General features: G+C 43.6%; 4 protein-coding genes across 4 annotated transcripts; all 4 read right to left on the bottom strand.

The window, feature by feature from the left end:
• Positions 1 to 124: 124 nt before the first annotated feature.
• Positions 125 to 1,487, bottom strand: LOC114843055 (C-type mannose receptor 2-like). Its single transcript, XM_029129258.3, has 4 exons — positions 1,032 to 1,487; positions 514 to 855; positions 342 to 430; positions 125 to 254 (listed from the first exon to the last, which is right to left on the bottom strand). Exons 1-4 carry the CDS (start codon positions 1,471 to 1,473, stop codon positions 144 to 146), a joined length of 984 nt encoding a protein of 327 aa, XP_028985091.2. The 5' UTR covers positions 1,474 to 1,487; the 3' UTR covers positions 125 to 143.
• A 127-nt stretch (positions 1,488 to 1,614) lies between these two features.
• Positions 1,615 to 6,348, bottom strand: LOC114843147 (C-type mannose receptor 2-like). Its single transcript, XM_055502908.1, has 6 exons — positions 4,947 to 6,348; positions 4,492 to 4,802; positions 3,939 to 4,274; positions 3,751 to 3,842; positions 3,529 to 3,625; positions 1,615 to 3,386 (listed from the first exon to the last, which is right to left on the bottom strand). Exons 2-6 carry the CDS (start codon positions 4,727 to 4,729, stop codon positions 3,361 to 3,363), a joined length of 789 nt encoding a protein of 262 aa, XP_055358883.1. The 5' UTR covers positions 4,730 to 4,802; positions 4,947 to 6,348; the 3' UTR covers positions 1,615 to 3,360.
• A 139-nt stretch (positions 6,349 to 6,487) lies between these two features.
• On the bottom strand, positions 6,488 to 11,949 carry nr1d2a (nuclear receptor subfamily 1, group D, member 2a). Its single transcript, XM_029128259.3, has 8 exons — positions 11,619 to 11,949; positions 9,673 to 9,873; positions 9,491 to 9,579; positions 9,256 to 9,400; positions 8,454 to 9,160; positions 8,187 to 8,372; positions 7,779 to 7,989; positions 6,488 to 7,664 (listed from the first exon to the last, which is right to left on the bottom strand). Exons 1-8 carry the CDS (start codon positions 11,647 to 11,649, stop codon positions 7,465 to 7,467), a joined length of 1,770 nt encoding a protein of 589 aa, XP_028984092.1. The 5' UTR covers positions 11,650 to 11,949; the 3' UTR covers positions 6,488 to 7,464.
• Positions 11,950 to 16,721: 4,772 nt separating this feature from the next.
• On the bottom strand, positions 16,722 to 24,816 carry LOC114842603 (ubiquitin-conjugating enzyme E2 E1). The gene is made up of 6 exons (XM_029128261.3): positions 24,596 to 24,816; positions 23,023 to 23,206; positions 22,438 to 22,488; positions 19,526 to 19,658; positions 17,604 to 17,751; positions 16,722 to 16,990 (listed from the first exon to the last, which is right to left on the bottom strand). The coding sequence occupies exons 2-6, from the start codon at positions 23,175 to 23,177 to the stop codon at positions 16,893 to 16,895; spliced, it is 585 nt and encodes a 194-aa protein (XP_028984094.1). The 5' UTR covers positions 23,178 to 23,206; positions 24,596 to 24,816; the 3' UTR covers positions 16,722 to 16,892.
• Positions 24,817 to 25,668: the final 852 nt, after the last annotated feature.

The raw sequence follows: 25,668 nt of genomic DNA, 5'->3' as shown, positions 1-25,668 counted from the left end.
GAGAGGCTTACGTTTTTATGCAGTGCACCTTAATGTTTGATTTTGTTTGAATTAAGCTTGGCAATTTATTGTCAAAGTGAAATCTGAAAAGAAGAGCTGAATCATATTTTTCAGAAGCCTTGGCTTTAATTTATTTTAATAAGTTACAGGTGTAGATTACACTGAGTCTGTGTTGCTTCCTCATGTCTTTTAGGATGAATTTTCCATTTAATCTTGAAATCAGTCCGACCCTGACTTGATAAAAGGACAATTAGCTGAAAAATAAAAGAAACACACACACATATATTTTTTTTAATATATATATTTTTTTCTACAGGGGATAAAGAAGGAAATCGTTCTACCTGTTGGAGGATGCGATCATTAATGATGAGGCTGCTTATGTCAGCATTTGTCTGGATCTTCATTCTCAGCGTGGTCTTCTGTTTGGAGACTGAATGATAAAATAAACATTCAGAAGCACAATAGAGGGATGTAAAGTGAAAATCTGAATCAGTCCAACACTGTGAACATCACCTTGCTGACAGATGAATGGGTAGTTGGTTGCACACGTGTCATCGTCCATTTCACCTTGACCACTGACAGACACGCAGTGTTGGTTTCCACCGTAGTTGTTTGGTTTGGTTGGCTGCCAGTGTCTGAAGGTGCTTTGGGACTTGTCGGACCAGACCCACGGGACTCTGTACAGACCGATCCAAACCTGAGCAGAGCCTGGTTTGGTTTCATAGACGTCAGTGTTCTCAAAGCTGTTGTCGATCACCGGCAGGTCTGTGTAGTGTTCCCTGCAGTACGACTGGGCAGAGGTCCAGGTCGACATGTTTGAGACGAACGTGTAGGTTTTATGACTTTGGTTTAAAGCTGCAACAAATACAGATAAAACGTGGGAAAATATCCATCATTGTGTATAATAATCTACCCTTAATTGACATGTAAGTCTGAAGTCAAGGTTTTTAATCAGATGTTAAATGACTTTCACTGAATCATTGAACATAACATTATTGTCAGTCAGTAATAGTCATTAAATCAAATCTTACCACTGTAACAAACAAAACTCTGCATTAAGCTGCACAACACATCCTTCCATCCTCCACCAGGGGTCATTATCACACAGCTTTCATTTCCTCCTTTTCGATTTGGTTCAGTTTCAATCCAGTTTTGATAACCAGTTTTGCTTGTGTCACCAGTTGCTGACCACCTCCAGGAGTTGGAGTCATTGCCCATGTTGAACTTCCAGGAGTTTGGGTCGTCACTAAGACCGATCCAGGACCACGGAAACGCTGACTTTAGCATGTTTATGTCACTCATGCTCTCTGTGGTTGCAAGGTCATCATAGTTGACTCTGCAGTAGTTCTGAGCACTGGTCCAGTTTGTTACCATGTCAACGTAGTAGTACGTTCGCAGGGGGAACAAAGAGCAGAGGACGACGTGGGGTCCTGGTGATCCAGAGACTGGAGTTAGTGTTTGACCACTTTTCATTTCTGTTTCTATATCTGCTCCTTTACAAACTGTAAATCAGACTGTAAATCTGAGCTAAACAGATGATTTTAAATTTAGCTTGATTCGGCAGTAAAGAGTTGTTGTTTTGCACTCAGACTCACCAGCGCAGAGGAGGAAAATTAGAGTCGTTAGAGAACTCATGCCTGGTTGAACTGAAAGCAATAAAAGGGTAAATATTACACCTAATCCAACTTCATGAATCCACTTCAAAGTCATTGAAAATACGTTAATGTAACTCCATCTTCCTTTCTAAGTAGCCATCAGCTTGTCAAGTTATTGGACGAGTGTGTGATCATATGCAGTTTGTTACAGGAGCTTGTTCACATTACATCTGTCCTGTTGCAGACCAGTAAATTATACATCAATTTGTGAATAGAGTGCAATGTGCAATTTTTTCTTATTTAGCGTTTTTTTATTTTTTTTAGACAGACATAATTTGATGTCATCGCTCTTTTGTGTTATTTCCGCATTTTAAATAAAATTCCTTACTCACCAATCTTGAAAAAAAATGGATATCTAGTATTGCACTAGTTCTTCACATCGGGATCTCATCTCTCTGGCTCCAGATCGTATGTCCCTGCTGTCGTCTCTATTGTCCTTTTTATTCATCATACAGTCATATGCAAAAGACATATTTGCACTTTGTCTCCACAGTGGAGTCTGTTGACTGTGTTGTTTTAATGCAAGCTGTAGTTACTTGTGAAAGTTAATTCAGAAATGATTTAGTAACTTAAGCAGGGTTGAATGGTGCTGTTTCACATTGTAAGTTCTCTACCACAGATAGTACTACACATATTTTGTGGTTGTTCTGTTCTGTTCTTGAACAATCGTGGACCACAATTTATGACCACCACTTTGGATTTACCCCCAGCTTAAATACTTTATTGTGACAGGGAGAAAAGTCAGGCTAGAAGCAGCTATAACCAACTGCACAGCTGCTAAAGAAAACACTGAACTATTCATTATGCAGAGGAAGGAGAGGAGGACAGATGACAGCAGACAAGCAAACCTTACACAAAGCAGCACTTGGCAGCCTTTGCTTACTGTTTGCAAATGTGTCATACGCTGGGCGATGTATTGCTAAAGAAGAGGCCGTTTGTGTGAATGGCTCAGGCATCCAGTTCTCCTGACCTTCACCCATTCACTGAGCTGAACGGCCACTCGCTGCTCGGTTTGACCCATGAACAGCAGAGTCTGGACAGTAAAACTCTGTGTGCTTCTCAGGAAAATACAGGAAAACATAAAAGCACTGATGTTGTTCAAATGCGCTTCTCATTTATTGTACTTAACCTAAATAATAATGCCTAAAACAGGAATAAATAATAAAATAAATATTAACTTTAAAACTGATGGTACATCACTAAATTCTAATAAACAACACATAAAAGGATATATTAAATAAAATATATTATTCTAATGACATCTACAATACCATTGTATTAATGTGTATGTTCATATTTTTTACATTTTCATTTATAAATGTGTATTGAAATTTATAAATTCAACTTATTTCACACAAAAGCCACAAAAAGTCAAAGATAAAAAAAGATGTTGCAAACATCTGACCCAGCAGGCATTTCACCGTTGAATCATAGTTGAATCAACATCATGATTACGGTTGAATGACCGTTGGATTATGTGTTGATTTGAAAACTGAATCAACACTGATGGGGCAATGTTATTTCAACATCTTGCTGTCAACGTTACATAGCTTCATGGCACATCATAGCATCAACGCCACAATAACTGACATTATTTCAACCATATTTTAATGTTGAAGGTCGGTTGTGTGTCTGCTGGGGATGTTTCCAGTCAAGCTTCTCCCAGTCCCATCATCTCCATCATGCATCTTTGCTGCAGTGGTTTTCACAGCATCCACAAACAAAAATGGTCTAAGCAGAAGACACAAACATCAGACTGGATGCTTTGTGTGTGTGTGTGTCTGTGTGTGTGTGCGTGCGTGCGTGCGTGCGTGCGTGCGTGCGTGCGTGCGTGCGTGCGTGCGCGTGCGTGCGTGTGTGTGTGTGTGTGTACCTTTACTGGTCAGCCTCTCTTGCATCTGCTCCACTGGCTCTATCTTCCACGTCAGCTTAAGGTCAGTCACACCGCCATTAGCAAATGTTACATGCAACTAAAAAGGTAGAGAAAGAGGATGCTGGGTGTGTTTTATGTGACACACACACACACACACACACACACACACACACACACACACACACACACACACACACACACACACACACACACACACAGTACCTGCTGCAGGACAGCATCACTAGAAGCAGGATCTCCTAAGTTTGTTTCGGACTGAATTGTCATCCTCACCACTACTGACCATGATTTATAAACTACACACAAAAAATTAGAAGAAATGTCAAATACTTTTGATGATGTTTGCAGTAAATGAGCTACTCTGCTGCCCTACGTGTTTCAGTGAGTCATACCGTCGTAGCAGAAGAAGGGGTACTGTGTGCTGCACTGCTCGTCCGTCCAGGATCCATTCGTCACGGCTACGGCTGCACAGTCCTGTCCTCCGCTGTGGTCAGGGTGACCCGGTTCCCAGTTTCTGAAGGTGTAGTTTTGACTGGTGTCTGACCAGTGCCATAGCTGAGTTTTTCTGAGGCCGATCCAGGCCTTCAGGGTTACACTGGTGGTCATCTTTAAAAAGATGGCAGCATTTATTGCATCATCAGGTATTTCAGCCAGACTTGAAGCCCTGGATTTACAGTAGGCGTCTGCATTGGTCCACGTCATGGGGCTTCCAATAATGATGCTTGTTCCTGTTAAGATGAATAAGCAGATTTATGTGCACAGTAGTTATGTTGTAGTTAAAGCAGTAGTTTTAGCGAGTGATAAAAATGCCTGGTAGTTTAACGTTAGCATGTTTTTGCATGTAGCAGCTACAGATGTATAATCTTACATCTGACAAACTACAACTGTTACATATAATAAAAGTAGCAAAGCTCTTGTTTTAGAGGTGTGTTGCCTTATACCCACCATCAAAGCAGACTGGAGCGTTAGTTAGTGAGCAGCTGACATCCATCCAAAAGCCACCTAGAATTACTGCACACAGCTCACTGCCACTCAAATTGTCCGGCTGACCGACCATCCAGTGGAGGAACGATGCCGGCCGTCCGTCCTCCCAGGTCCAGGTCATCGATGCCGTCAGGCCGATCCAGGCCCTGCCCGTGTAGCCGGAGGGTGAGCTGCTCAGCATCGCGGTGAGGTTCTCCATGTTGTCTATCTGTGCCAGTGCTGTGTACTGTGTCGTGCAGTAGGTCTGGGCTTCCTCCCACGTCTTCTTCTCACTGACAAAGTAGTAAACATATGGGAATGAAGTGCAGGGAATGAGGACGCCTGAAGGAAGACATGCACTTGTCAGAATGCTTTGACAAAATCACTATTATGGTGTTTTTAGTGCCCCCTCTCTCCATTATTCAACCACATCTCACCTGTGAGGAAGAGGATCGCAATCAGTGTCGTGGTCATGTTGAATATAACTGTGGCTAAAACAAAGATCCAGCGGTCAGTCAGTCCACAGGAGGCACATTCTGTCACACATCAGCTGCTTCGTCTGCATTCAGTCACAAATATTAAAAGCTTCTTCCACACTGTGATAGTGAGGCTGCAAATTGAAGGAAAGTCTCATAAAAGCCAATGGAAGCGGTTGGAACATTAATGGATTAAATCATAAATTAAATAAGTTTTCTTCTTACCAGGCAAAGGTTTGTTCCCCAACCTCTCGCTCCTCTTCAGTGTTTCACTACAACTGTTTAAGGGCGTTTTATACTATAATGCAAATTAGCATCAGGCTCTGATGATGAACTTTGAATGACACAGACTTAATGAGGCGACTGACGCAGCATTGCAGCCTGAAGAAACTAAGCCAACAATGTACTCACTGAAACAAATGTCTGTGATACATATAATACACTACGTACAGTATGAGTGTTCAACCTTGTTGTTCATGTGGATTATTTACAACAGAGAATGGGTCAGAGAATTATTTTCTACATCACAAGTGACTTTATATTCAAAGATTTTCAAGTCGTTATTCAAATTGGTTGACTCTCCAATGTCAACATCCACTGATGGAAATGTGGCGAGTGGAGTGAAGTTCTGGAAAAATACAAGTGTGTGTGTCATTAATGTCACACGCTTTTTCTGTTTTTCTGTTTCTGTTATGTGGTGTTTCAACAGACAACCTTACTGCCGCTCACATGTGATACATGTAAACGTTTGTGTGTTTGCTTCAGGTAAACGTGCTTTGGACTGATCACAGAAATGATGGGTCAGATCATTTGCCTTCATAGTTCTACTGATGATTCATTCAAATATAACCAACAACACAATATCAACATTCACTCAAAATAAACAATGATGGAAATGTAGCAAAACACTGAAAAATCCTGAGGAACACGGCCCAGGTGAGTCTACGCAGGTACGTCCACATCCAGTTACAGTGTGTTTGCACCAAATCATAAACAGTCTGTCGGGTTCCAGCGACATGCGCTGCACATTAAACCTAAAGCATTGTTGAGCCAGAGTTTGATTTGAGAAGCAAATGAAATCAATCAGAAGAGCAGCTCATGGATTGTTTGATTGCGGTACCGATTGTGCTTTTGAAAATAGACAATTTATTTATGTTAAATCTTTAAACTGGAGTGGAAAAGAAATCACAAATCATATCATTAGTGAAACGGGATTTAAGCTTTTGTTTAGTGAATTTGCCTTTTGCCATGAACACTTGTTACAGTTGTTAGTGTTACTGTAACAGTTTGATGCTAAACAGGTGGTTTTGTCTTGACCGGGCTGTTTTAGGATAATTAGATTACAACTTGTCCGCTGTTGTGCAACAAATTGCAAAGAAACTATTACATATGTGAAAGAGACGTTTCCAGCCTCATTCAGCGCCACCTGGTGGACAACCTCTGCTGCTGCAGACTGTGCTGTCCTCCGTTCAGATCAGCTGGATCAAAAACAATGCACATAGTACTGTTCACTTGTTTTATTCATAGCATATCATTTATACTCTATGTTTTTCAGATATTTATATAGATATTTACAGATGGCAGTGCTGCCAGTAGAAGAAACAGATATTTCAATATAACAGATGACAAGAACAACTGTCAAATTCAGTGCTATGCTGAAAACACACAAAGGTCTTTTAAAAAAAAGTGTCACATAAACCAGAAAAAGGTTTGTGTTACTTGGTTTTTCTGCTTCTGAACTTGTGCAAATGTAGTGTTACTGAAGGTGACGAGCCCCCAGGAATCACCAGGCAGTTGACGTTGACTTTAACATGACAAAAAAAACAACATACATTTAAATAAAAGGAAACATACAACGCTATACACTCAGAAACAATAAACAGATTCTCTTTGAGGCAAAGGGGAAACGAGCCGTGTAGTATAGGTCTTCGTATGAAGTATAGCCATGCATTAGCAGCGATCGTCACACATTCGGTATATTTCTCCATAGCTTGCCTTTCTCTCCAACATGTATCAGTCAAAATATCAGACCAAACAAACATGCGGTATTTAAGGTAAATATCGTCTCACATTCACCAACTTATTAATACACTTTGGAATTTGATGGCTTTTTGAGGAAATATAAATGCTTGGAACTTAAAAACACATACAGATTAAGCGGTTTCACTGTCTCATGTCATAAAAGCCAGATTAATATTCTCATTTGTTTTAGAAAAGTGCCTCCAAAATAAAATGTTGTGTGCAACAAGCGTAGCAGTCTCGTCTATACATACAGTACATATTATATTTGTCTGTTTTTAAGACCTCACATGGTCAAACTTAACAAAAATAGAATAAAAGCAACATTTAGTCCATTTTAGAAACTAACACACAACTGCGTTGGTCGCGCACAGAGTGAGAGATGGGCCGGTAAGAGGCAGGTCCTGGCGGAAGTGTGTGGGGCGGCTGGAGGGTCCAGGTTTCCTCTCTAAGGAAGCTTTCAAGGATGCACTTTGAAGGAGAGCAGTTCCTCCGAGTGCATGTTGTTGAGCGAGCGCAGCTCGGGAAGTTTGAGCAGCAGCTTGGTGAAGGTGGTGGCGGCCTCGTCGCCGTGGTTCTGCATCACCAGGTTGCGCAGTGCGCGGATCAGTTTGTCCTGCAGAGCCTCCACCAAGTTTAGGTCCTGGATCCCTGAGCGATCTGGATCAGGGAAGGAGGAGAGGATTACATTTAGAAGAGAAAACAAGGATAGAAGCCATTTATTCCGATCCCTGACTTCTCTATTTGATCATAACGTGTTGCAGGTGAGCCTACCGGCTGAAACGAGCACCACAGCCGTGAAAAGACTCATCTCGTCCGCGTCGAGCCGCAGCCCGGCCAGTTTCTCGCTGAACTCGCACATTGAGTTGAGCAGTTCACCAGCACCAAGTGACCGCAGCGTGTCGAGGCTGTAGCGCTTGCCACTCAGAAACGTCACCGTTCGCTCGGCCACATTGAACAGAGAAGCGAATCGGACCATCAGCACCTGGAGATGGGAGCAAACAGGAGACTGTGAGCTCTAGACATTTATATTGGCTTTCAACTAGAACAACGGTCTTTGTTTGTTTCATTTTCCACTGTTATCAGAGCAAATATTAGCCAGTACACACAGCTGTCTGCTGTTTTTGGGATCTTTGAAGTCAAATCTCAGCGCTTTGAGCAGAGAACGGAGCATCTGGTTACCTCGAACGTTCCAGCTTTCAGCAGGCTGACTTGGTCGTGCTCAGGGAGGTCACGGAAGCCTGGGATCCTCTTGGCGAACTCGACCACCTCCCGCACGGCAGGAGTGAAGCTCATGGAGAACTCCTCCCAGATTTCCTGACTTGGCTTGTTGGGATCCACATAGGGAGACGTGTTCATTGGACAGACCTGAAAAGCGTCAAAGCGCAAGGTGAGTAAAGGAAAACGAGCTGAAATTTTAGAAGGGAAGAAATGTCAGCAGATTCTCACCAAGTGGGCTCGGTTATTCACACAGCTGGCAGGCCCAGCGTACGTGCAGGAGGCTGTTTGTGTGGCGAACTCATGCGGTCTTTGGCTTGTGTCTGACGCTGCACAGCAGGGGGCGCTGCTGAGCTGCTTAGGCTGCTGCTGATTCTCCCCTCCGTCCTCCCCATACGCAGCCGTGGCGTGTCTGCCGTTTCCGTAGGGGCCGTGCTGGTAACCTCCCGCCACCACATTGTTGTTCCAGCAGCTCCAGGTCTCCTGCGGCTCCTCCATGCAGCTGTCCCCCACTGTTTCCAGGGCAACGCTGCCCGGTGAAGGAGAGGCCTCTCCTCCTGACTTCTGCTGGCTGAACTCGAAGGCATCTTGGTGCTGCTGGCCCATTGTAACGATGGCCTCGTCCTCGCCGCTGTCTGATGCGCAGGAGGACGCAGAGCTGGAGTTGGTGTCCATGGAAATCACAGACTCCGAGTCTTGGGGGCACTGTGGGGAGGAGGGGTTGGAGCACGACGGGGAATCGGAAGCAGAGGAGGCGGAAGAGCAGGGCGAGGAGCTGGCGTCGCTCGCCATGGCCTCCATGGGCAGCGCCGGGCTCTGGTGGCCGTGCAGCATGCTGTGCAGCTGGCTGTTGCTGCTCATCATGTTGTTCATGGCGTTCTGCATCTCTAGCAGCATCCTCTGCTTTTCCCGCTTTGGGATGCGGCCGAATCGGACAGCTGAGAGGAAGAAATCAAGCAGCGGAGTTTTAGAAACACAGCCGAACCGCCTTCAGCGTAACGAAGAAAGAGCCGGACTGCAAACGGACACTCACCGTCTCTGGACATGCCAACAGCCATGCACTTCTTGAACCGACACTGCTGGCAGCGGTTCCTGTTGATCCTCATGATGGTGCAGTTCTCCATCTTAAGACACTTCTTGTATTGGATGTTCTGCTGGATGCTCCTCCTGAAGAAGCCCTGGCAACCACAACGTCCACGTGATTAACACAACCAGGACAAGGACCTGGCTGAAACAGAGGCGGGGCTGCATTCAGGGACTCCTCTTACCTTGCAACCCTCACACGCGTGGACGCCGTAGTGGAAGCCTGAGGCCACGTCGCCACACACCTTGCACAGCAGCACCATGCCATTGATTTCTGCAAACACCACAAGCTTTAATATGTTTGCCTGAGCTGAAAGTCAAACAGGGAGCATGTTAGGACTAGACTGGACTGGGCTGCAGCGCTTACTCGTGATGCTGCTCTTGGCAGCCGAGGAGGAGCGCCCGGCCTTTTCCACGCCGTGGCTGCGTGACTGCCCGTTCTTGGCTGGAGGAGCGATGTCCACCACGATCCCCACAGCCCTGCTGGGCAGCGATGGGCGAGTCAGGGCAGGGGACAGGTTGCCGCTGCTGGAGGCGGAGCTGGATGCAACGTAGGCAATAACGCCTCCTGTGGAGATGGTCACGTGTTATAGCAGAAGTTGATTGCATATATTTCATTATATGCATTTAACATTAGCCATCCCAGAGCCATGGCCTAGTGTAAAAATCAAATAATGTACGTCAGAACATGTTGTTCTCATCTAAATCCGATATCATAAACCCGGTTCAGTTATGTCGTTTTCATCTCTAGACATGAAGCTTGTCAGGGACAAAAAGCAGGAATGTATGACGAGAAACTAGATCCGTCAGAACCACACACACGCGCACACACAGTCAGTGGTGTGGCAGGTACAGGTGTCCTGGACACGCCCACACAGCACAGCCTCTGGTATCTGCGCGTGTTTCCTGGTCGCTTTATTCAGCGATAGTGACCTGCTTTATCACCTCCTGGCTCCTGGTTGGATAACGCTTACATAACAGCCCTGGGTTTCTGCGCTGTGGGCGCGACAGGGTCACCGTAGCACTAGCGCAACAATTGTAGGAACAAAGGTACACAAAGGAAAAACATCCACGGCTGGGTTATATAATGACATGCTCGGCCACAGAGCAGCGACTTGGCATTGAGAGTCTTGCGGATTCGTGGAAACAAGGGCAAGAGACTGTTGTCATCCCGGAAAACTGTTCTTGGAAATATACAGTGATATTTCCTGTGATCGGGCAATCACAAAGTAAATGAATACAAATTTAACAATACAACTGGTTTATTGCTCAGTGGCATCTAGTTTCAGCTTCTGTCATTTTTTTCTCCCTTTGGCCTGAGACGCAATCAAAAAGTAGAAGCAGATCAATGCAAACTGTTTAACGCTGTCCTTTTTAAAAACTCCAACAAGTTCACCATTTTTTTTCCTCGTGGTCCTTGTTTATTCGTCACTGGCTCTAGATGTAACCTCTGAGTGTAGAGGCAGCAGGTGATTACCTAACCCTAACCATGACTGTTCTGTCGCGGCCCACCCACGTGTGAAGCTGTCATGCATTTCAGCGCCAGGAGGGGAAAAAAAACTAGGTCAGCCGCCTCTGTCTCTCCCCGTCTCACGTGTACCCTGCAGTCCAGCCTCGCGCCCGGAGCGCAGCGTACAGGCGCCATTATGCAATACCCTGCGTCACGAGCCGGGCCGCGACCAATCAGACGAGAGTACCGCTGGAGCGTGCTCGCAGGGAGGACCGCCCCTCGACCAATCAGAGGGCTGTTCCAGAGAAGCGTGTACACAGAGGCACATGGCTAGGCTACGCTGTCCATGTGAGCGGCACCGGGGAACTGGAACACGGCTGTTGCGTCAAATGTAAATGTAGCAGAGACGCAGCGCCGCACTGGCACCGCGAACCCCGATCTAAATCACGGCAACAACCCGCCCTTTAGCACGCTGAAGCGGGCTAGGAAGTAGGGAAAACGCCGTAAAACCCCTGACGTAAAGACGTCGAAATTGACAGCAACAAATGCCAAGAGACAGATGAGGTCCCTGGACGTGGTCAAACTGCGCTCGTTTGCGCTAACTGTGATTGCGCTCTTTTGGTTTGACACATATGAGCACTTTGACTCGGGGCCATAAATGACTCCAGCGAGCCTCGAAAACCGGTGACAGTTTCCGTAAATAGCAGGAGCCCACGCTAGAACTCCACGTCCTCGTTAGCGCCACCGATGAACGCGGTTCACGTTTTAAACTTAAAGCACAGCTGCAGCAGCCGCTTGCACCGCGCGGCCAGCGGCCGACGCGTCGCTTCCTGCTGGTTCAATGCAGCGCCCGGCGCTCTTACCGGGCTTGGATGTCCCAGCGTCCTCGGTCATCGCCGGTCGGGGAAAACGGAGGGATCTCCCACCGCTCACTGGAATCAACTGTCAGCCGCCGCTCGTGCCACCGTCCACCGACACAACCGTCGCCTCGCGTTAAACTGTGCGACCGCGCGCGCGTCCAGCCAGTTGAAGCGAGTTCCTCAAGCGCATAACAGGGGTCCGCTCCGCGCACCGATCTGCACCTCCGAGTCGGTGACTCACACAGCGTTTACTTTCCGAGAGAGAGAGCAAGTCGATCGCTCAGAGTTGAATCGCAGGAACTTCCCCCCTCCTCCCCAACCGGGCGAGAGAACTAAATGTTCCCAGTAGTGGGCTCGCCCATGTGACCCATTTGTTGGCCACGCCCCTCCGCCCGCTGGAGCCACTTTAACCCAGTGACACACTTTTAGGACGCAGAGGGGGCGGAGCCACGAGTCCCGGCGACGTAACACATGGAACGGTAACACGGCGGTCACGTTGAAAACACAACGTGAAGGCTGAAGCCCTGTGCTCCAACAACGCGACGAGGAGCCGCAGGCGTCCGCCCCGCGCCTCCCTCCGTGCGCTTAATGTTCCACCTTGTCTTTTATACACTGTGGAAGCTCATTTCAGCCAAATGAATGGGGAGGACGTTAACGAGAAAGAAAGGGAAAAACGACACAACATTGTTATATTAATTAATTACTTTTTTATTAAAGTTAAATGTTTAACTTCTCATCACATGAGCTTGACTTAAGTCAATCATCATATTTAGCCTACACAAAACTGTGACTTCATACAAAGAGATTAAAAATTAGAGAGATTAAAATGATACAGGTGTTAATTTTTTATAAAATAAGAAAGCAAACTTGAGTTTTTACATTAGTCTAAATTATATTAGCATAAACAGTAAGATAGAAACTATTATCTAAACAAATTTGTTATTTTGTCACCATTAAAACATGGAAATACCAAAATTGGTAGAAAGGTTCCCGAAGGTTTTGTACTTTCAGTGACTTTTAGTTGCTCTGTTCTAGTTTTATTATATTACCTGCTGTCAGCACTGATTTGCCACATGTTTGTTTTTCTTTAACCACCACTTATGCTAACTTCATATTCTACTTTTATTTACCCCCTGCAAACAGAAGTCATCACTCTTTTCATTACATTTACTATCAGCTGTGCAAACACAGTCAGTTTTCCAGGTTTTCTTTTATTCCTCTGTGAAACCATTGACCTTGTATTGATTTAAAAACTTTTGTATTATTACTTCTCAGTTCTATGAATAAATGTATTATTGCTACACATAAGTCTAAACCTTAGAGTCAGAGGAAGGATGCTGATTTGCAGAACCTTTGTTTCATATTTCCTACACTTGACGAAGTGAAAATGGAGAATTTGTCATTTTCTCAATCCCCATGGAAGTCCCCAAACTCCCCATAATCAAATATCTGATCATTCACAGGTCATAACATGTATAGGTGTCGAGGTGAGACCTTTTTCCAAGCAGCTTCTAAAGTCAAAGAGAAACCTCTTTGTGTGGGAGGGTATAGATGCAGAGATAATATAGGTTTATGGCAGGTAGGCGCTTCACTAGGCAGCAGTGTCTCAGTTGGTACAGTTGCTGGCCAGCGAATCTAGGTTGAGTCCTTTCAACCTGACACCTCCTGGGCATTTATCAAAGGGTTTCTGAACAAGACACCGAACATGAGCCAAGTCCCTTCTGGGTGTTGGGCTGATGCCCTGCAGCCTGTCAACCGTAGCTAAAGTACCGGTAATAGCCTCTTTATGCACAAAACTACAAAGCTATGGTAAATATCATAGCAGACTGTTATCAGCATGATGGCACCAACACAGAACCCAAGTAGTTTATAAATGCAGAAAGTGACGGTGCAGAGGAAGCTACGCGTGGCCTCCTCAGCTCAGCATTAGCATGGCCGTAGTTCTAAACACGTTCTATTTGCGTACTCAGCTGCTTCGCTGCTTTGTGTTTATGTGGAGGATTCAAACTATTCAGGAAGCATAAAAGCCTCCAATCAGCCCAGCCTGAAAAAACATAGGATCTGCCTTGTTAACTTCTGCGCTATGTAAACACAAACCATGGCAACAACCAAATTAGTATTACTGATGCTCACTTTATGTCAACAAGCGAGCTCTGAGTCAGTCGCTGTGAATGTGATTCAGATCTGCTGCTGGTTGTACTTTCTGACCCTTCGCTGAGTTGGCTCTCACGAACGTGGTGTGCTGGTTTCTGAGAATGTGGACAACCGACGCTGCACAGGAACACGATACACGAGGAAGCAATGAAACAGGCACATGTGTCAGCTGAGAACTGGAACTTTGCAAATCACATTGCTGAACAATTCAAAATAGAAACGTTTGCATGTCCCGAAATAGCGTTTTATAGAACGTGAAAATGAGCAGTTGTTGATATGCAACAAATAAAGATGAAATAAAATGAATAATACATTTTACATATACCAAACTGCAAAAAGAAGGAAAAGACACAAAAGAAGCCAGTAGAATTAGCTTTCTATTTCAGTGTAACTGCAATTATGTAGTAAAATAGCACATTTACTGTTTGATTTATGTGGTTGTGCCTCTTGACTGAATCGTTTAGGAACCATCAGCGCACTCGACCCAAATACTGGATTAATTTGCGGGTCTGATTCCAAGTGGCTGGAACACTTTGTCCTGACATTTAGTTTCCCTTATCCTAGTTGGTAATAAAGTGACATTTGTTATCTTTACTGCATCATAAATGGTGGCTATTGTAAAACTGGCATAGTGAAAAGCACAGGGAACCTAAATGTGAATGACTGACACTTTTACTGCCTCACACCGAAGGATTGGTTTTTGCTAAAAATGAGGGAACAGCTTAAGCTTGGAGAAACATGACACAAGTCCAGCTCTCTAAAAAGATATTTTATTTAAGATTAGAATAGATTAGAATAGAATAGAATAGAATACCTTTATTGTCCCGCGATGAAACCAGGTGGAGAACTTAAAATCAACTATGAGCACTGCTGTCACTGGAACAGTTAAACTGAGCTGTGAACAGAGGTCGGGCCTCAGTGGGACGGTCCACTCCTGGCAGAACATATGATCATTAAGAGTTTGTTGGTATTTTAAGAGCCCAAGTCCAAGAAAACAACTTTTTAAAAGAGAATTAATATTTACGAGTGAAGTACAGTCCAGAATGAGAAATAGGACAAGTGTTGTGTTTTCTTTTTGTAAAAACATGTAGGTCCTGTATGTTTTATCTGTGGTGCAATGTCCTGTATGTGGAACTGGTGTCAAATGAAACTTACCCATGTAGTGATTCATTGATGGTATTTATAGTAATAACACATTACATTCTAAGTTTGTGACTTTACATTAAACAGTGTACTGTGTACTGTTACTATTGCCGTCAAATGCAGTTTTGCTTCTGTTTTTTCTGAAATCTGCAAATTGACTTGATATTTTGTAGACCGTAGTTGTTGGTTTTCATCATCTTAGCTTTTATCACAGTAGAAATGCAATTAATGTAAAAGCTGTCAAACATTTGGCATTTAGCTCCAGTTTTAGGGGTTAATTAGGGCTCTGGGAGGTCATGACAGCAGCTGGCTCTGCTGTCTGTTCGTGGGGCATTTTGCCTTCAGCAAAAAGCAAATTCTTGCTCACACGCACGGGTGACGTAATTGGGGAATGCAGAATATTTATCATATTTAGTCTTCTGTTGCTTTTTCAGAATCCTTGTGTTGCTGTCTACAAAGCACCTTCCAGGGCGTTTTAGAGCCATTTGGCTGAATCAGAAGTCACACCATCAATAAAGACAAGGAATTAGGTCCTTTGGCAGCTGTGCAGGTCCACGTCACCCCACACCACACCAAGCCTTCCCTCCATAGTGTTTCACAGATAAGATGCTTTTCTAGCTAACAGTGGTTTCTTCTTCTCTTGTAAAGTTTATTTTAATCTGTTCGTATAATGTCATTTAGGAAACAGGATTTTTGCTCAGCAAAACACTACTGTGACCTTCCTGCTGCTGAAGCAGCAGGTAAACCCTGTGATTACTGTCAAGTTTAGTCTGGAGGGTTTTCTGGATCTGATCGATGTCTGAACTCTTCACAGAGCAAAGAGTTCTTGTATCATCACTCAGTTATTTCTCTGATCTTTTAATCTGCATTTTTACATGTGTTTTTAAGTTCCGGCCTATCTGACAACGACGTCTCCTGAAAAGTCAGCATTTGAAATTGTTTACGATAAAATGAGGAAAAAATTGCCTCTCTCAGCTGCAGTTCATGCATAGTTTATACAATTTAAATATTTTTCACAACACTCTTACATGTTAAAAGCCTACAAAAGAACATGAATCTACATGTTCACTGGTCAAAAGGTCAGAGGGTGTGACAAATTCTATTTTCCGTTGGAGAGTGAGAAAGAAAAGGTGGTGATTCACCAAAATTCTGGTTTGAGTTAACAGTTTACTATATAAAAGCTGGCGTCGGCTAAATGTTATGGACTGGGTCTGATATTCGTTCAGCAGCACCTTCGCCACAAATGAGGCTGTGATGCTGTGGTTCGTGGTTGTAAGTAGAACTCAGAGCAAAGTTCAGCGCTACTGCTGGTCGCTTCCTGTTATTCAGCCGAACATGCGATCCTAGTTTGTAAAACAGGTCCCAGGTGAGAAATTGAGCAACAAAAGGGCTGAAAATCAACCCACTGCTGTTCAGGGAAGGTGCCGAGACGGTCATTTAATATTTAGCACAACTGTTTGTGGGAAACGTTTCTCGTGTAGGGAGGTTTGATGTCTGCCACCTCGTGACACATATAGATGTAGCAGAACCAACACCTCCAAGCCTTAGTGACACCATGTTTCCTCACTCTAGTAATCTTGGCATTGATGTTTTTAAAACAATCTATTCACGTTTTCCCACCCGTGACTCAGAAGTTAAATACAGCAGGTTTTCAAGTGCCAAGGAGATGTCAGAACCATGCTGCAGCCGCACATGTCCTGTTACAATCAGATATAGATTAGTATCTTGTAAAAAGTGCTAATGAGAATAAAAACTTATCTGATCATTACAATTTGATTTCAACAATTTTAAGAAAAAGCCAAAGAAGAGTTTTTTTCTCCATTGTGTTCCTTTATTACGATATTTGCAGAGATAACTTAATCAGGAAGCAAAAAATAAACCAGACAATAAAGTACTAAAAATCTGAGATAGAAATACCCCCCAACACAAACCGCCCACAGCCCCCCACCCATCCACCTCCCACTGCAGTCCACGCTGGCTCTATGTAGCGTATCGCTTCGTCCACTGTTTGGCCGTTCGGTCATGTTCCGCTCTGTTAGTCGTGTACTGGGTGGCGATGCTTCCCACCAGGGGATCAGCTGCACGACAGAAAGAAATGAAGTCAGACAAAAGGTCTGTACCTGAGTGCCACAGGCGAAAATGAAGTAAAGCGAGAGACTCCTTCAAAAAAAATTAAGAAAGATTTATACCTCCCTGTCTTTCAGCAGGTCATGAGATGAAGCCATAACAAAAGTTCTGTTGCATTTTCTAAGTCAGAATTGTCTTGAATAGTTTATTACCTGAACTGACCTGTTTCTGAAACAGTCTTAATGGGTTTTACAGAAATTTAGTTTGTCTAATAAAACGTGACTCGGACATCAGAACTTGTCAGCCAAGTCGAAGCTAAACACACTTTTTTGACCTAAGTAAAAGGTAAAAAACCTGCTTGAACACAGCTTTCACTCTCACGAGCCAGGAACATTTATAAACTAGACTGAATGTCCAGATGACGCTGGGTTTCCTGTCAGGGTGGCAGCTCTGACTAAGTTTACCGGCATCTCCGAGGCCTAACTTTCATATACCCTAGTTTGTAAAACCGTGGAAACGTTTAAAAAAGTGGTTTCAGTCCCGTTTCCCTCGTCAATAGACCTAAGGCTCATTCTAAAAACACAAACAGTCTGGTGATCCTGACGCAGCTAAACCACATCTTACCTGGGTTACAGTCTGTGAGCAGGGAGCAGATGGACAGCAGCACCTTGGAGATGGTGAGCGCAGGGCTCCAGTTGTCCTTCAGGATGTCCAGACAGATCACCCCCTGACTGTTGATGTTGCAGTGATAGATCCTCGTACGAAAGGTTACCTGCAGACACAAACACTCTGTTCAGTCCTAGATAACACAGACAATGTTACACATTGCTGCAGTGTACTGTATGTTGTGTGAGCCCTCTGGTGGCGAAGAACTGGAAGTCCACAATATCAAACAAACAGCTCAGCTCCTCCAGCGGCTGTGACTTCCGTTTTCAGAAACATGTGACGCTTGTCATTTGGTCATCGCCTCACTAAGCCACCGTGATGTAATGTGGTTTATTTACAGTAAATGTAGTGAAACAACACAGACAACGGTATTTTGGAACAGGTGAACTGTGGAAAATCTCAGCTGGTACTTCACCGTTTGTGTGTCAGTCAAAGCCACAGATACATTTGTAGACTTGTAGTTTCGATGCTCAGCACGCTAGGCTGTTTGCCGAGTGCTTTGAAGTACTACATTCACCTTCCTCACTTCAAGGCTATTTCCTGCTTGTTTCCACAGGAGGAAAACTTTCCATTGACACGAAGATCACACTAAACATACAGTCAGATACCAGATCACTACTTTTTTTAGGTAAGCGTGATTTAAAACAATTGTTTGATCCGTTTTACCACTGGTGCTGACATTTAAACGACCATATCCGTTACAAATGTGGTTAAACTGTTTAAATTATCCCGTGGGGACAAACAAAGGAACGACTATCCAGCCAGTTGTTTTATGGCAAGCTGGGAAAGAGGAGCTTTCAAATGAAGGGGAAGGTCGGGCTTTGACCTACAGCCACGTAAAACATCTAAAATCACGTGTACGTCTGAAGCCTCCTGCAGCGCTGTAGCGTCAGGCCACGGTTTATAGCTCACAACCACATGTCAAAGGTTTCATTATGACTCTTACTGGGAAATATTTTACGCTTATTGATCCACCGCATTTATGAATAAGACGAAACCAACGGCTGATAAACAACAACATCTGCAACAGACACGTTTTGTTCAGAAAACAGGACTACGGTCACGTTACTTCTATTTAGGTCCTATAAACTTCTAGAGCATCTTAAATTGTGCACGGATGTGATTATGATGAGCTGATGGTTTCCTGTGCCAACGAGCTGCTAATGTAAAATCAAAACAAAGATCACTTAGAGTTTGCTCCAAAAAAAACACAACCTGTAGCTTTTAGTCAACGTCTGGTGAAGACGAGAACCATTTTAATAAATCACTAAATAGATTGATGATAGTTCTGTTCACTAGTAGACACTATAGTTTGCTGTGGGCAGTGGTAAACGAGACAGGTTTATGAGGGTTGTATAACAAACAGGACCAGATTCTCTAACATGTTCACTCAACAATGACTTGTTGCAACAGATCAGAGGTCTGTGAATACAACCTGCCAACAATGTCACTGTGTTTATCTACATACGTAACAAACAATTAGGCACATTTATGAGTAAAACATTAAGAAACAATTAAGGCTGGACTGGCGAAATCACCAAAAATGATTCTGAGAGAGAGTCAGTTACAGCTTTAAAAAAAAAAAAAAAAAAAAAAAAAAAGCCAGTTCTTTTTGCTCTGTTCAAAACAACAGAAGAGGTCACAAATTGTTCAAACACGAGTGTCTTCATTCAACAAACAGCAGGGTCAGTAAGTACATCTGTGACAGTTGCCTCAGAAACTAACCATCAATAAACTTGGAACTTATAGAAAATGTCTCACTTACAATGAATTAAACTTCAAGTCCAAAATACTAAAGTTGTTCACATTTTTGTCCCTGGTATAAAGCACTACGCTGTGTGTGTGTGTGTGTGTGTGTGTGTGTGTGTGTGTGTACACACCTTGGGGGGTTTGAAGGGATAGTCAGGTGTGAAGGCGATGTCCAGAAAGAAGACGCCTCCCTCGTACACGGAGCCCGGTGGTCCCAGGATGGTCGACCTCCACTCATAGATGTTGTCTCCTTTAGGGCCAGCACTGCAGGCACAACACAGAAACCGGTGGTTTAGAAACAAAGTGGAAAGTCTTTTATTGTCATTATTACAATGTCACAATGAAATTGGTCAGCTGCATTTAACCCCTGCCCTGAGGGAGCAGTGGGCTGCCATGCAAGGCGCCCGGGGAGCTGGTGAGAAGCCTCTCACACCACCTTGGTACCTCAGTTCTGCTGCTGAATTCAAACCATGTCATTCAGCCACAGTGATATCAGTTTTATCAGGTGCACAAAGCTTTTTCTGCTGCTGTAGACACTTATAAACTGCATTTACATTTCAAAGAATCAGCATTTGTTCTCTCCTCTGATGTTTAACTCTACTCTGAAGCTGAATCACAACTATTACAAATGCCAGAAAAACAAAGTTAGAAAATAAGACCACAAAGACAAAACAAACCGTCAGAGACGACTCCCACACACTCAGGAAGACGGTCAATACATCAATGAAGATTATGTGCTGCTGTTACTTCGCATAAATGCATCAATGGAGTCTCTGTAATGTTACTACAGAACGAAAGTCGTACTCATTCATGTACCGGGTTTAAAGCTTACTGGCAACAAACTGAGGCATGTGGGTGTTTTTGTCTCTGCTGAACAGACTCCAAATGACACGTTCGATATTAAAAAGAAACTCCAAATAAATTAACACTTCATTCATATCGACCAGATGCTATTTGAAACACTGACTTAATAGCATCTGTAACATTCACATTCCAGTGACTTCATAATTACAGTTTGGATATAAATATACAATGTGCCAACACTTGTGACTTGTTGTAGATTAACGGTCATAAATATTTCACCACGTTTTCCCCTTTGAATGCAAAGTTTTCCTCTGTGAATCATTCATGTTTTAGCTCAAAACAAATCCCCAGCGATGTGTCTCTGCCTCATGATCTCTAATCTGTATTGATTTTTCCACAAAGCAGCTCCACTTCACCCCAGTAACATGCAGAACATGTTGTCTTTGACCCCGTGGGGGTAAAGAACACAAGACATGATGGCAGAGTGCTGATTAGCTGGGTAGAAAAATAATGAACGGAAATGTGCCTGGAAACTTTTACTTGCAAGAAAAGGAAAGTAGAAACAGCATTAACCAGTCACACGCCATCAGCCTTAAATGCCACCTCCCACCACTCACCAATAAATCAAGAACTTTTTAGACCGTTAATATATTAAATATTTTGAATTTTAAAATGTGTGATTTGGATCAGTATAAAACAAAAACATCACTTTGGCTTTGTATATGTTTCTAATAGTTAATTTATAATTAATTAATTCAGAATCGAATTATTGCTTGCAAATGTAATTTCACTAAGTAAATAAAATCACCTTTCTGAACATTTATTATTAATAACATTATAATACAAATGGACTTTTATTCTTCTTATTTATTGCTGTAATGAACGCATGCATTCTGAATTGGCATGAACAGTAAAAGCCTTTTGCTAAAATCTCACTTCTGTCTTCACTTTAGCATTTAAGCCATTTATTAGCTGTGATAGAGTCAGAGGTAAAAACAACCTTCTTACAGCTATTGAGGTTTTAAAAAGGGAAATTAACACTTGAGATATCTCTGCATCTTTTCAAAGACAGGCTTGTGACCTGAGGGGCTGCAGGTCAATAAAACAAAAATAAACCTAACAGCTTCTGCCTGGTGGTAGTTGTCCCACCTGGGCAGGTTCTGTAAATAAAAACTCAGTTTTCTTCTTCCTTCTCTCAGCAAATATCCAGACGGTGTTCATTTCTGGAGTCGTCTGAGGCCTGAGGCTACTTGTCTGATCTGCTAACTCGTAATGGTAGAGTTTGCTTTTTGTCAGATAGAGCTGCACAACAGCAGCCTGATCACAGAGGCCTTCTCTAAAATACCTCCACACACCGCAGCAGGACGGAGGAGGAATCCAGAGCATCTCGTTTTAAAGGACAGTCTTTCTGACCAAGCAATATTTATTATCAGTATATCTGACACAAACTTGCTTTTCACATGTTTGAACACTGCTTAAAGAGTAGGTTATTAATTATTATGATTATTAATGCCCAATATGTTTAACTTATTTGACAAATATTATTCCTAATTGATCCACTAGTTGTTCCCCTCCACCTCCATTCTGAATGTTTTATTCACACTGAGTTGGATGTTTGACCTTCACTGTGCAGAATAATGTATGAGCAGCTTCTTGATACTCAAAGAATGTTTTCACATTCATTTGATGAGGGGGCAAAGGTTCTTTGTTGTGATTATGAGCTTGTTTTGGTGATCTTACAATTTCTTACAATGTGCCTATATTCTGATTCTTTCCCATGACAGAGCTCGACAAGAGGTGGACGCTTCAGCTGAGTGAATTAATGGGTTTATGTCACATGTCACCCGTTTAATGGGACGATAATAAAAGATCAATATTTAATTCCTTACAAAACATGGACGTGCTACTGATGATCAGAGTGATACACAATCACGGGTGTGCGTGAGCATCCTCAATTTAACTTGCCACACAGCTGCTTAGGTTTCCCGTTGAATATCTATGTATTGAGTCAGCAGCATTACTCACAATACATGAAAATACTGCAGTCTGCTTCAAAGTATAGATGAGTCACTGACCTCTACAGTTTCAGATGTACAAATACTGTACCACTGTAATATTCAACTATAGAAACATGTACAAGCAAAATACTTTGTGAAGAAATTTGAGTGAGTTGTATTATAACATTCACTATCAACAGGAGCAGTAGGATCAGTGCCCATGAACATAAGAAAAAACCCACCTGCAGTTTGGTGGAGGGTCTAGGGTAATGTCAGCCAGCTCTTTCTGAATCCTGCATGAAATAAAAAAAAATGTAAAATCAGTAAAGAAAAAAAAGATCACATAATGGTCACCTAACTGTCATTACACATCCTAACAGCTGTTACTCATCATCCTACGGTGTGACTGGCTTGGTATATAAACCAAACAGTCAACCTGTAACTGAATGACGGCTAAATTACAAGAAAAGGGAAGTTTTGCATAGCTTTTTGTGAAAACTGTTTTGTATCTTCTGACCTTATGGTGAAGCTGCTATGAAGACGTTACCACATGTTCCCCTTTTAATGCATTTCTTCCTGTATGGCTGCTAATCTATGACGCAATGTTTAAATACAATGAAAACACGTTCACTCTTCAGTTATCTTGATGCATTTGTCAATTTTTCCATGGAAGAATTAAAGTAAAATGGAAGTGACACCCAAAAAAAAAACCAAACAGAAACCAAAGAGGTGAGACCTCAATACTGGAGGAAACAACTAAGTGACAGATTTCCTGAGCTACAACACACTGTAATGAATGATTCATCACTACACAATGCGCCGCTCACCTTTTGGCGCTGGTGGAAAGCAGCTTGGAGGTCTTGCTCATGCTGGCTTTGCTCTCCCGCTTCTTCTTGCAAGGCGTGTCCCGCTGTCTGGTCTGGCTGGAGGATGGTGGTGATGAGGAAGAGCTGGTGCTGGCACGGGAATCCTCATCCGACATACCGGTTCGGGTTGGAGAAGAGCCGGGTCCTGGAGCAGAGAGCAGCGGCACCGCAGCGGCCCCAGCAGCAGTTTCACAATTATTTTCGCCATAACAAATGTTGATTTAGCACCGACTGACCACAGAAGCCGTTCGGTTTCAGATTGCACAAGCAACTTTCACTATTCATGCTCGTCTGTGGTAACTGCTGGTGTCCTGTCACAGCAGCTGGCAGTGGAGACATGCATTTTTCCTGAGCGCGACGTGAAAGCCCAATTCATCTCTGCACCAAGAACAGAAATGACTTATTTACGTTTCCTTGGAAAGCTGCCACATCTGCCACAGGTGGTGATAATTAGTACTGATTTAGTAAAGGACCCAGCATCCTGACGATTTTCTTTATTTAGGCTCATTGAATAAAAAGGAACAATGCAGCAAACACAGTTTTGCAAAGCCTTTGCACTGAGGAAGTATTAAATTATATAATATACTAATGTAATAAACTTAGTTTAAACATTAAATGCATGTAAATGTAGTTCGTCCACAGCTTTTCCGTCTTCATATTAAACGGCCCTGGTGCAGAACGTAAAGCGCCTCGTCTGCAGGTATTCAACAGCAGCTCCGTGTTTGTTTACCTTGTGTGTCTGGATCGGGGGTGAGTAATTACTGTGGCGCAAACACGGCGTGTCAATATTAGATGTATGTTTGAAGTCATTATTTATATGTCGCCTGACTGGGCATAATCATCTGGTCACTGGCGGCGTGAGTGTGGGTGGAGGCGCTAACAAAGCTATTAGCGTGGCCGCGTTGTGTTTTAACGGGAGCTAACGTTTCCGTGACGGCGAACCGACAGCCGTTAGCCGACGAGCTAACCGTGAACTTAGCCGCGGCACGGCCAACGAGTCGAGCCGGAACCACCATGTTGTGACTATACGCGAACAAATGACTCGTTTAACTGGTACATTAATGGTGACGGAGGACCCCTCCCCCCACCACTATGAGCGACGAGGCTAATGCTGCCGCCCCCTCCTCTCCTCCGCAAGACTCAGGCCCCAAGTCTTGAGGGATACGGCTAATTCCTGGAACGGCGTTGAAGCGAAACACGCTGGCTGAGCACCCTGTGCATCACAACAACAGCGAATGTAGACACCCGTTGTGTTCGTAATTACATACAGCCCCGTGACTGGAATGACACCGAACATTTAAAGGCGATTTTATTGATCACTTATTGAAATGAGAAACGTTTCAAGAACAGCTCGGTTCCAGCACATAGCCGGAGCCGCTTTTCCATGCCATCAACTAGCCGCGACCGTCTCGTTGGCGTCTTGTCTTTTCTACGCGTGAACCGACGAAGCGACATCAGACAACAAACACACTGGTGAACGTACGTTGACAACACAACGAGGCGTCCCGTGAGTCGTGTGTGTGACAAAACTTACCCGGTCTATTGTGTCTGGACCTCCGCCACAGTCACGGCTGGCTGCTGCCTGTCGCCCTCTGCGGAACGGAAGTAGCCTACCGCGGCTCAGCGGGTTGAGCAGCACCGGTCCTGCTCTGGAAACGCAGCAGCCCACGCGCACCTGGGTTCGACCCGCACCGACGAGCACAAAGACGGTTAACGCGAACCGCGCTCGCGCCTCTGCTGCGGTGACGGAGCGCGTGATGGAGGAGTCTGAGATGGACACGGACTTTAATATGCGAAGCGCAGAACAATATAACTACAAGGACAATCCGAACCCAGGATCTGGATCCACGGCACGACACGCATTTAATTCCACTGAACTAAAGACTAGCTGAGTTTTAGGAGTTTTTTTTTAAATAAACCTCCAGAACTCCTGCAGATAATGTCACCGGGAGGCGTCTTTCAGTTACAACTTTAGAGATCTTTTATTACAATAAAATATCCCGTTATATTTAGATTTACCCCCCCCAATTTTAAACATGATATAAATGTACTTTACAAAGTACAACCCATGGTAATTTGCTCTTTACTGTGTGTCTTTTCTGTGTGGTATCATAGTAAGTAGAGTGTTAACTGGCTCAGTTATGACTACGTTTCTGAATCAGTGGCCACAGAAACTGAAAAACCACCTAAACCGTCCACAGGCCACTAGATGCATCTAAGAATTACTCACAGCTAACAAGGTGTTTATTTCATTCCGCAGACTTAAAGGCCATTTTCTCAGCTAGAGGTCATGTTGGGCTCTTTGCTTCTGTCATGTACAGTGAACATTTAAAACACAAGCTGGTAAATGTGGATGTCATCTAGTCCAACAATCAGACACGACTGATTACACAACTGCAAGCAGACGTAAAATGAGTACACTTATGTTCCAGTCTCTTCCTCAAAGGCCATAAATAATATATGTTTATGACCCGGCAACTCTTATCAAATACTCTATAATCTAATCTCTGGCAAATATTACTACACAGTATATTCAGCATTGTTATTTCAGCACCCAATAACACAGCCCTGCTTGGCAAGAAGCCTGCTGGCTTCAGCCCACTATAT

Source organism: Betta splendens, chromosome 16 (assembly GCF_900634795.4).
Source record: "Betta splendens chromosome 16, fBetSpl5.4, whole genome shotgun sequence".
Taxonomy (NCBI): Eukaryota; Metazoa; Chordata; class Actinopteri; order Anabantiformes; family Osphronemidae; genus Betta; species Betta splendens.
This window is presented reverse-complemented; position numbering and strand designations above follow the sequence as displayed.

Coding starts and splice junctions, on each gene's coding strand:
- LOC114843147 (XM_055502908.1), bottom strand. CDS start 4,729: ATGGAGAACCTCACCGCGATGCTGAGCAGCTCACCCTCCGGCTACACG. Junction 3,626..3,750: donor GTGATGCTGTCCTGCAGCAG/GTACTGTGTGTG, acceptor CTACCTTTTTAG/TTGCATGTAACATTTGCTAA. Junction 3,387..3,528: donor AGAGAGGCTGACCAGTAAAG/GTACACACACAC, acceptor TCTTCTGCTTAG/ACCATTTTTGTTTGTGGATG.
- LOC114842603 (XM_029128261.3), bottom strand. CDS start 23,177: ATGTCGGATGAGGATTCCCGTGCCAGCACCAGCTCTTCCTCATCACCA. Junction 19,659..22,437: donor GACCCTCCACCAAACTGCAG/GTGGGTTTTTTC, acceptor TTGTGCCTGCAG/TGCTGGCCCTAAAGGAGACA. Junction 16,991..17,603: donor GCTCACAGACTGTAACCCAG/GTAAGATGTGGT, acceptor TCTGTCGTGCAG/CTGATCCCCTGGTGGGAAGC.
- LOC114843055 (XM_029129258.3), bottom strand. CDS start 1,473: ATGAAAAGTGGTCAAACACTAACTCCAGTCTCTGGATCACCAGGACCC. Junction 856..1,031: donor GAGTTTTGTTTGTTACAGTG/GTAAGATTTGAT, acceptor TATTTGTTGCAG/CTTTAAACCAAAGTCATAAA. Junction 255..341: donor ATGATCGCATCCTCCAACAG/GTAGAACGATTT, acceptor TTTATTTTTCAG/CTAATTGTCCTTTTATCAAG.
- nr1d2a (XM_029128259.3), bottom strand. CDS start 11,649: ATGACCGAGGACGCTGGGACATCCAAGCCCG. Junction 9,161..9,255: donor TGTTGGCATGTCCAGAGACG/GTGAGTGTCCGT, acceptor TCTTCCTCTCAG/CTGTCCGATTCGGCCGCATC. Junction 7,665..7,778: donor TGTGGTGCTCGTTTCAGCCG/GTAGGCTCACCT, acceptor TCCCTGATCCAG/ATCGCTCAGGGATCCAGGAC.